General features: G+C 30.7%; 1 protein-coding gene across 1 annotated transcript; it reads right to left on the bottom strand.

The window, feature by feature from the left end:
* Positions 1–6,242: 6,242 nt before the first annotated feature.
* LOC111896758 (fasciclin-like arabinogalactan protein 4) lies at positions 6,243–7,940 on the bottom strand. The gene has a single exon (XM_023892745.3). It carries the CDS (start codon positions 7,796–7,798, stop codon positions 6,569–6,571), a length of 1,230 nt encoding a protein of 409 aa, XP_023748513.1. The 5' UTR covers positions 7,799–7,940; the 3' UTR covers positions 6,243–6,568.
* Positions 7,941–10,945: the final 3,005 nt, after the last annotated feature.

Below are 10,945 nucleotides of genomic sequence, written 5' to 3'. Positions count from 1 at the left end.
ATATATATACAACGAATAATAAAAAAAATATGAAAAATAAACATTATAACTTTTAATAACATAAAAAGAAAAACATCTATTATAACATTTATATTAACTCTTCATATTTAAATCACAAATCTTTTCAAATACATTAATGTTTTTAATGAGCAAAAATTTACAACCTTATAAAAGAAATGAAAATAAAAAGTTATTAGTGATTACTAATTAATAATCATAAGTTAAAAACTCTTGAGTTGTAACTAATAAATATACATAAGTTAGAAAACTCTTGAGTTGTAATGTGAGTTTCAAATGAATGTGGTACTTGGAAATGTATATTTATTATTATTATTATTATTATTATTATTATTATTATTATTATTATTATTATAAATAATTGGTTTTGATGCATTATTTTAATCCCTTCAATTATTAAACATAAAGATATTTAATTATAAATTTATAACATACATAGGTGCATATACATGTTAAACAAATCACATGTAATATATATATATATATATATATATATATATATATATATATATATATATATATATATATATATATTCGTAAATGTCATATATGTAATTCTTGTCGTAGTAATATGGAATAAATTTCTTTTATATGAAGAACATATCATGATAAGTCTATCATAATTACATATCAAATGTTCAAAATTATGTTATCTTTTAAATATGTTGTGTAGGATAACCCAACAAATCATATATATATATATATATATATATATATATATATATATATATATATATATATATATATATATATATTACTACGACAAGAATTACATATATGACATTTACGAATATATATATATATATATATATATATATATATATTACTACGACAAGAATTACATATATGACATTTACGAATATATATATATATATATATATATATATATATATATATATATATATATATATATATATCATATGTAATTCTTGTCGTAGTAATATGGATAAATTACTTTTATATGAAGAACATATCATGATAAGTCTATCATAATTACATATCAAATGTTCAAGATTATGTTATCTTTTAAATATTGTATTTTAAATATGTTGTGTAGGATAACCCAACAAAAAAATAATAGAAAATAAACATAATTAAAATAGAAAAACTACAATCAAATAAATAAGAGCATTGAGTGGTAGAATATATAAATAAAGATGTTACATAACCCTACATTTAAATCAAAAGAAAAAACTAACATTACTCAACTTTGCTCAAACAAAAAAACCTATATCCATTTTATGAATCTTCTTTCTTCATTTAACACCATTTAACCATAAAAACTTGATGACAATTCTTCACAAACCTGCAATCAAAATATTTTTCTTGAAAAAGAAGAAGCAGAAAGATATTCCAAGCAAAACATTGATGTTTGGAGAGTCACATTCAAGATTGAGTAAAAAACACAAATCACATATAAAGATTAAGTGAGAAACTGAATATAAAGAAAGAATAGAAAAGCTTCATTTGTTTTGGTTGAAAGAAAAAATCATATTTCAGTTACCATCGATGCGACATAACCCATTTCTTCAAATCATCATATTTTGATCGTGAATGCTTCAACTATATGAAAACTTTTGAATCACAATATCTTCAAATCCTTCTTACATGTAAGATTTTATATAACACAAAAGACACAAAAGATTGGCCTTTTATAGTAAACATTTCACTAAATTCTAATTAAACATAATATAAGTTATAAAACTTTTAAGTGTTAAATCATAATTAAGAAAACTTTTGAGTTGCATTAGTTAAAAAAGGGGGTTTCAAATGAATGTGGTTTGAGAAAATTAAAAAAAAGGGTTTCAAATGCATGAGATTCAAGAAAAAATGCTAGTTTTATACTTGTACTAGGCGAATGCCCGCACGTTGCGCAGAAATACCCATATAGTTGAAATCTTTACAAATATATGTTTTTTTTAATATAACAATAACGTTGTTGTTAAATTTGTATACTAAATTGATATTATATATTTATTATTTGAAATTATATGATAATATATACATCTGTTATAACTTCATAATCTCAATCGTTTGAATGATTTCTACCCGCGAGTTACACATGAATAAAATTAAATATAATATATGGTTTAATGTTATTTAGATTTATGGCTATTGTTATTTAATTTTTTAAAATTTATTTGTTTAATATTTTAATTTCTATCATTATAATTATTTAAAACACCAAACATTATTTTTTGATTTTATTGGTAACAGTATAATCATATATATATAGAGTTATTTTTAGCTATTGTTATTGTAAGTTATTTTAAGGTACTGATTTGGAAACTTTTAACGATTATAAAAATATCTTTAAGAAATATTTTAATTTAATTGATATTACAATTTAGTTTTTGCATTTATCACTACAATTTATCACTTTTAACTATTTATAAAATATTCTTTAGTTTTTTAAGTGGAACTAAAAATTTTATTTAAGTTGACATTGTAATGTTATATTTAAGTTAACAATTTAAGTATTTTGTCCAAACTGTTCAAAAGTTACAGCTTTAAACTGATAATAATTTATATATAACAACATATTAAATCTAATAAATTAAGTATAATATGTTAAAAGTTAAAGACATAACTGTATAAGTAGAAGTATATTATATTATTTCAAAATTGAAATTTAGTTTATTTATGATTACACTTTAGATTTGATATTTACTTGACCTTATTAACCAACTTATAATCATTATTAGAAAAACACTACAATTTATCACTTTTAACTATTTACATAATATTTTTTGGGTTGTTTAAGTTAAACTAAAATTTATATTTTTGTTGACCCTGTAATATTATATTTAAATTAATAATTTAAGTATTTTATACAAATTGTTCCAAAATTGTATCTTTAAAATGATAATGGTTTACATCCAACAATATATTAAAACTAATAAATAATATATAGTATTTTAAAAGCTAAAAAACATAATTTAATAAGTAGTAGTAAATATATTATTTTAATATTGAAATTTAGTTTATATATTAGGTTTAATATTTATTTAACCTAATTAACCAAATTATAATTATTATTATTAGAAAGAAATTGAAAAGTTATGGGAGTTTCAAATGAATGTGGTGAAAGAAAAAATGATGGGAGTTTCAAATTAATATGGTGAAAGGAAAAATGTTTCCTTTATAAGTATATAATGATGATGTATGATATATATATATATATATATATATATATGATTTAAGTATAAACTAGATAGCCTATGTTCTTTGTTAACCGTTGAAGTCTCCTTGTATTGATTTAGAAATGATTAAATTCACATAATAATATATATTTTAGAGCAATTCTTATTTTTAGCAACATTTAAAAATAATAATATATCATTATTTTATGAAAGAAAATGCAATGTATACAAGATAACCACTATATGAAGGTAGGATGGTAGGAGAGGTAAACATGTATATTGAAAAAACTAATGACTCATTGACTCACACGATACCATTGTAAACCACGTGATTTATGTATGATTCTAATAATATGATTGAGTTTAGAGAGAGAAAATTGAAAGTGTAATGAAAACCTATTATTGATCATTGAGCTAAGAACTTTACATTTATAATATAAAAGTATGTTGTTATATTTTGTCTACACTTTCTAAGAATAACTCTAACTAACCGACTGACTGCTAATCGTTTTGATACATGTGTTGAATCTTAACATCCTCCCTTTAAGTTGGACCTCAGCGAATGTATTGAAGGTTCAACTTAGACAAAAGAATTTGAAATTGTGGACCACATAAAGCTTTTGTAAATAAATCTGCAAGTTGTTGTTTTGTTGGGATATATTTTGGAAAAAAAATATCATCTTGTATTGATCTCATACCAGGTGACAATTAATATCTAGGTGTTTAGTTCTCTCATGAAATATGAGATTTTCTATGATATGTATGGATGCCCAATTATCACACCATAATGTAACAGGATTATTCATTTTTATTTTCAAATCTCTCATAATATAGTTGATCCATAAAAGCTCACATACAATATCAGCTAAACTTCTATATTTAGCCTAACATGATGACCTTGAGATAATTTTTGGCTTCTTCGACTTCGAAGGTATGAGACATGAACCAATGAAAATACAGTATCGTGTTAATGATCTTCAAGTATCTCAATAAGTGTCTCAATTTGAATCACTATATGTTGTGATATTAATGTTCTCTAAATTTTTTTCAAAGAATAAACCTTTTGATGGACATCCTTTTAAGGATTTTAATACATGTAATGCAACCTTCCAATGTATATTAGTTGGAGAGTGAAGATATTGACTTAATTATTGGATAACATACCTTATATCATGTTTGGTGAAGTTAAGATGAAGATACTTTACCACTAATTTTATGTATTTTTCGGGATCATTTAGAATAACTCTACCTTCTAAACATAACTACATGTTTTTTATAGCAGGATTAGATGTTGGTTTTGCTCCAGTTAAACCAATTTCTGATAATATGTCCAAGGCGTACTTTCTTTGATTAGCATATATTACTTTTCCAGTTTTTAACAACTTGATTCCAAGGAAGTAGTTTGCATATCCATGATCTTTTATAGTGAATGCCTTCACGTTGAAGGTTGGCGAATATTAAGAGTGTGCCCAAAATTTGGTGAGTAATAATAAGGTTTAAAAAGTAGTTTTAAGTTGTTTGTGGTTGTATTTTCTAAGGTTTTTTATGTTTTTTTTTTAATGTTGTTTGTTTTAATTTAATGTAATCTTGTTTTGTTAAATAAAAAGCTAGTTTAATAAAAAAAATATGTTTTATTGTGTGTTTGAATTAAATTTAATTAAAAAAATATGTTATTGTGTTTTAATGTATTTTTGAATTTAATTTAAATAAAAAAAATGAGATGGAGTGGTAAGTCAGTGGTAGATATCTCATATTAGTAGTAGAGAATGTAGTGTTGGTGTGACACCCACCACATATGTCGTATGTAGTAGGTATAACGGATGGTCTTAGATGTTTAACGACAAAACCGATGCCATCTCAATTACTTTAGAACACATATGTGCTATGCGCCACGTCAGGGCCACATGGACCCACATAGCTATTTACAAGCAGGAAACCGACGAACACCTACTCTATGTCTAGAAGATGACCACTTCAAAGTTTAATATGCTTTAAATTTAGATACCTAAATGTTGATATTTTTATAAGTCAAAATAATAAAAACATGGTTTTGATCACCAATTTAAACTTAGACGATAGACCATAATGTTAATCGATTATTACTTTATCAAATGGCTTATAGTTGTTTTCAGCTAAAAATTGAGGATTTAAATCTTGACTTAGACACGAAATATATAGATTTAAGAGTAATAGTAGGTGTATGTAAGCTTTTCTATAATAACAGACTACTATTTTAGATAACTACACTTTTTACCTGATTATAGCCTTTAAATATTAATATTCAAAACAAAAAGTTTGAAATATACAATGACTGAAAATAAATTTCATTCTTATATATATATATATATATATAATTGTAACAGCCTATAGGCTATAGCTGTAAGGCCTAAGCTTCTAACAGAATAACACAGATAGTTCATTTAATGGGCCTATATTGGACCATTTGACAAGCCTAGAACTGGGCCAAATAACTGGACCATGTAATGATCAACCTACGACAAGGACAGACACAGCACCGCTGAATAAATCTATCACTCAACTAAACCGTACAAAACTCAAGTGTGCTGTGCTGGCAGCAATCTAACTCCGAATAAATGTCTGCCATCACAGCCGTCCATTCCACCCTGTCATCCACTTTTATCACCTTCACCACCCCTTTTTATTTCTATTTTTATTTTTATTATATTATAAAGAGTATATTATTATTATTATTATTGCACCAAATTCACCACCTTCACGTTCCACCCCTCCATCTCCCTCGTAACTGCCGTTTTGCCCCCTCCAATCCACCATGAAAACTTCATCAACTCTAAATTTCTCCATCTTTTATCCAACATAAAAGAACTCAACAAGCTAGACCCATAAAATGATAAAATAAGACTGATTCGGCTTTCAAGGTAAACACGAGTCAAACAGAGTATTAAAAATACGCCTAATTTGGCTAAAAGATTGTAAACACAATATCAAGTTCAAAAGGTTGTATGAATGTAATTGATACAATAATGGCAAATACCCTATAGGTAGGACATCATACTACATACTTTTGTTGAATACGGCAACCATTCAAATAGCATCAAAGAATTGTATAAAATGCATGTTTCATTCAACGTTATTTCAATTTCATTTAATAAACAACAAATTTTGTAAAACAAAGAAATAACTCTTTACAACAACATGAACTTGAATGTAGTCTGTAAATAGGGATGGAAGAAAAGTAATAACAGAAGAAGGTAGCAACAAAAAGAGGGGGGAAATCTTGCAATGGTTCTTGAAAATGGCTGCTTTTTTTAAAAAGGTTGTCTGTAAAAAACGCAGAGGAAAAGAAAAAGAAACTTTTTTTCTTTCTCCTTTTCCATCCAATAATTTAGAGAGTAGTTGATTTATAAGATGACAAAATGGAAGAAAATTCATACAAATACATACAACAATCCTATACATAAAACAGCGAAATTGACAGTCCGTACCGTCGCCGAAGAGTGCATTTCCCCCGGTGGCGATGATGGCCCGAACAATTCCGGTGATAAATTTATTGGCATAACTGGTGCCGGAGCGCCGCTAATGGGAGGGGATTTTTCCAGCACGGAATTTTTCCCGAAAATCTCCTTTGGTAACAAAACCCTAGAAATTCCAAAAATTGCAACAGGATTCTGATCAAATACGGTTTGTGTTACGGAGGCTTGAATGATGCCCGTATTAATTGCAACCGACCCGTTAACCCGAGAAATGTTCAATGTGAAGCTCCCGGCGCCTTTGTCCTCGGTGGCTAGGGTTGGTTGAACAGGATTCACTATCGATTGAAGCGACCCGAGCGGATAGTAGGAATGTAGCACGTGAAACCTTAAGACGTCGGCCTTTTTATCCGCCGGTAACGATTGAAAGTTCGCCGACGCTGGTAGATCGGAGAATGCGTCGTCGGTCGGGACGAACAGTGTAATTCCCGCACCGCCTTCATCAGATTCGAATTCCTGAACGACACCAGATGCAGCGAGCATTGACGCCGCCACATTGAAGTTGTGGCCATCAATTAACGCTTTACTGATATTAAGCCCTAATGGCGGTCGACTCTCCGATGCGAGTAGATCGAAACCGTAAGGTACGATTAGTGAATTGACGGAGAAGATGCTAACGTTGTACGGTAGGTTCTTAATTAGGGAGATTACGGTGGCGTTGTTTGGTGCTTGTGAGTATGCGGCTGGGGATCGGACGGTGGTTGTATCGGTTTTATCATCGTAGGTAATATTAACCGAGCCGAAGTTGTTGCTGGCACGGCCCGTGGTTTGGAAGAGAGTAGTGATGAGTTTTCCGGAGGGAGGAAAGCGGCTGAGGTCGTGGACAGAGAGGTATTGTAGGAGGACATGGTAGCGGATGACGTCCGCGATGTTGGTGGAGGAGGGGGAACGACGGATGAGGTCGGAAGATCGGAGGAAGGAATTGGGGACGGCGAGGAGAGTGAGGGATGTACGTTGGGTTAGATCGGCGGCGACGGTAGTGGAGGATAGAAGGTCGGAGAAGTCGGAGAGATCTGGGTAAGGGGATAAGAGATGGGTAATGTTAACGGCGGAGATGAAGGTGGAGTGTAAGAGTAAATATAGCAAAACAATAGGGGTGAAATGGGAAATAAGTTGAGAAACAGCCATTTCTATCGAGTGGAAGCTGAACTAGTGAGAGTGATGGGGGATGATCGGGTGTTGATGGTGTATGTGAATGAATGATGATGATGATGATTTGTTGAAAGCATATACATCCGTAATTAGGATAAATCAAAAATCAAGTCCATACATTTATGCTTGTCGACAATATTAGTCCCTATACTTCACAGCCACTACATTTTAGTCCTTTTTTTGTTTTATTTTCTACGCTGCTTGATTAGCTTACAAACCCAAGCATATTGCTTAAGAGGTCAATTTTGGATTAATAAAAAATTTGGAAACTATGGAAACGTATAGTCATTTTATTTCTATCTGATTACAGGACTTTATAAAGAAAAAGTATACTCATATACAACATACATTTAATTCCTCTTAGAAATAGACATCTAATGGGAAAGTAGACCATCTTAAATGATAACATGAATATGAGTAGTATAGATAAAAGTAACGAAAGTTGATGTGAAAAATACAAACATTCACAAAACATTGGGCGGTATAATGCAAATAGCCAAAAATATTCTAGGTGGAGCATTTAATACCAACAATGAATTCCGTAGACTTTGTGTAGAAAGAAAAGTAGATAATTATGTTTTAGTATTACCATGAAAACACTCATGTTTTTCTCATTATTCAATTAAAAAAATACAGGATTAGAAACTCGGTATCTCAGGTTGGTATATTGGTTTGGTGTTTTTTAATTGGGAAAATGACTTAAAAAGATAATTATGTTTCAATTTTGTATAAAAAATACCATTTAAGTATATCATGTTCAAAAAATACCATCTAATTAAAGAATTTGTTCAAAAAATACCATCTAAAATCACATTTTGCTCTTTGATTCTATCGTGGTAACCGGTTCTGCCGGTGAGGAGGTAATGTTACCGGGAAGAAAAAAATAAACAATTATGTGGCTTCTCCCTCTATTAAGTGGAATAACCCATTCGCAAAAATCAAAATCACATAGAACACGTTGGAGGTTTTTTCACAGACGGTGAAATTATGGTTCGCTTTTCACGCTGATTTTTCACTCAAGGTGCAAGGTATGCTTACTGTCGATGTTTACCATGGTGGGAACTTTGTCCCTAAGCCATTAGTGTACTTTAATCCTTTGAAAAAATCTGTTACGGGAGTTGATTTAAAAAACATGGGGTTTAAGGAGTTCATCTTACAGCTTCGAAAATTAACCAAGGAAAGGTGCACTGATGTATATTATTGTCTTCAAAATCGGTCTGTGGTAGATGGATTAAGAGAACTAAGAGATGATAATGACTATGTAAGGTTTCTTGATGCTGGGTATGCCAATGATTGTGAAATCAATGTGTACATTGATGAATATCAAGAGTCAGTCATGGAGTGGATTAACGAAGAAAAAGCTGAAGAAAGGGACACAGAAAGTGATGAATATGAGGATGATGTAGACTCAGTCATGTCAGATGATATATCAGTGGACCATGAACTTGATGATGAAGTTATTCCATTAAAGAAATCTACAGATCCGTTTTTGGCCCACATTCCAAAAGGAGGGGTTAATGATGAAGATAGTGGCAGCACAGATGAAGTTTACTTTCCTGTTCATGATCCTAACCAACAATAGGACACAATGAAACCTGTCTTAGGTATGAAATTTTGTGATCCTTATGAACTTAAGCAAATGATTACCAATTATGTTGTTTCTAATGGTTACAATTTGTGGTATGAAAAAAATGATGCAAGTATATTATTAGTTAGGTGCAGTAAAGTTGAAGGAAAGGCATGATGTCCTTTTAGATTGCGGGCTACTTGGATGAGCCAAGAAAATTCATTCCAAATCAAGTCACTGATTGATGAACATAATTGTTGTAGAGCAGTAAATCTGGGGTCAATTGTCACATTTAGGTGGATTGGAAAAATGTTAATTCGTGATATATTGGAACAACCCAGGCTTAGTTACAGGAAAATGAAAGCGTTGGTGAAGACTAATTTTGGTCTTAATGTGAGTGTCGGGCAGTGTAGAAATGCTAGAAGGTTTGTATTGGATGAAATTGAGGGAAGTTTGGTGGGACACTATGAAAAGCTATGGAACTATGGTGCTGAGTTGTTGAGGGCTAATCCGGGTTCAACCGTCCAAATAGATGTAGATATTATGCCTGATTCTATAGTGTACTTTTTGAAGATGTATGTTTGCTTGAAGGGTGTCAAAGATGGCTGGATTGAAGGGTGTAGGAGGGTGATTGATATTGATGGATGTTTTTTGAAGGGTATTTGTAGATGTGAGGTATTAGCAGCTGTTGGTAGGGACTCCAACAATCAAATATATCCCCTGGCATGGGCTGTAGTTGTAGTTGAAAACAAGCAAATTTGGAAGTGGTTCTTAGATCTACTACTTGATGACATTGAGTTGGGAGATGGGACAGGGCTAACAATCATTTCTGACCAGCATAAAGGTCTAGTTGAGGCTGTAAAGGAGAGAACACCAGGAAGTGAGCATAGGCAATGTGCTAGGCACATTTATGCCAACTTTAAGAAAAGTTTACGGGTGTTGAGTTTAAGAGGCTTTTTTGGATTGCTGCGAAGTCTACAGCACAAAAAACATTTAAAGCTATAATGAGGGAAATTAGGCAACTTAGCATAAATGCTTATGACCACTTAATGAAAAGAGATCCAAGCACATGGTGTAGGGCATTTTTTGGAAGATAGGTGTTGTGATGCCGTAGAGAATGGCATATCAGAATCCTTCAATTCTGCAATTGTAGAGGCAAGGAAAAAACCGATAATAACTATGCTTGAAGAAATTAGAGTCTATGTCATGGAGAGAATGTTCAATCAAAAGAAGAAGGGAGAAAAATGGAACTTGCCAATCTGTTCCTCCATCAGAAGAAGGATTGAGAATTTGGAAAAGCACAAAGGTTTGTTACTTACTTCAAAAGCTAATTTACTTAAGTTAAACTAATTAATTTACTATAACATTTCATCACAGGTATTGGGAAGTTACTCCAAGTGGTCCATAACAATATGAGGCCAGATTATTGCATGAAGGATATGCAGTTGACTTGAACAACAGAACTTGTGCATGCAGATCCTGACAGATTAGTGGGATATCGTGTTTGCATGCCATTGCAACAATATTGTTTTTGAATGGGAATGTAGAGGACTATG

The sequence above is a fragment of the Lactuca sativa genome, chromosome 8 (genome assembly GCF_002870075.4).
Source record: "Lactuca sativa cultivar Salinas chromosome 8, Lsat_Salinas_v11, whole genome shotgun sequence".
Taxonomy (NCBI): Eukaryota; Viridiplantae; Streptophyta; class Magnoliopsida; order Asterales; family Asteraceae; genus Lactuca; species Lactuca sativa.
The sequence above is the reverse complement of the archived record's forward strand: the minus strand, read 5'-3'. Positions and strand labels throughout refer to the sequence as shown.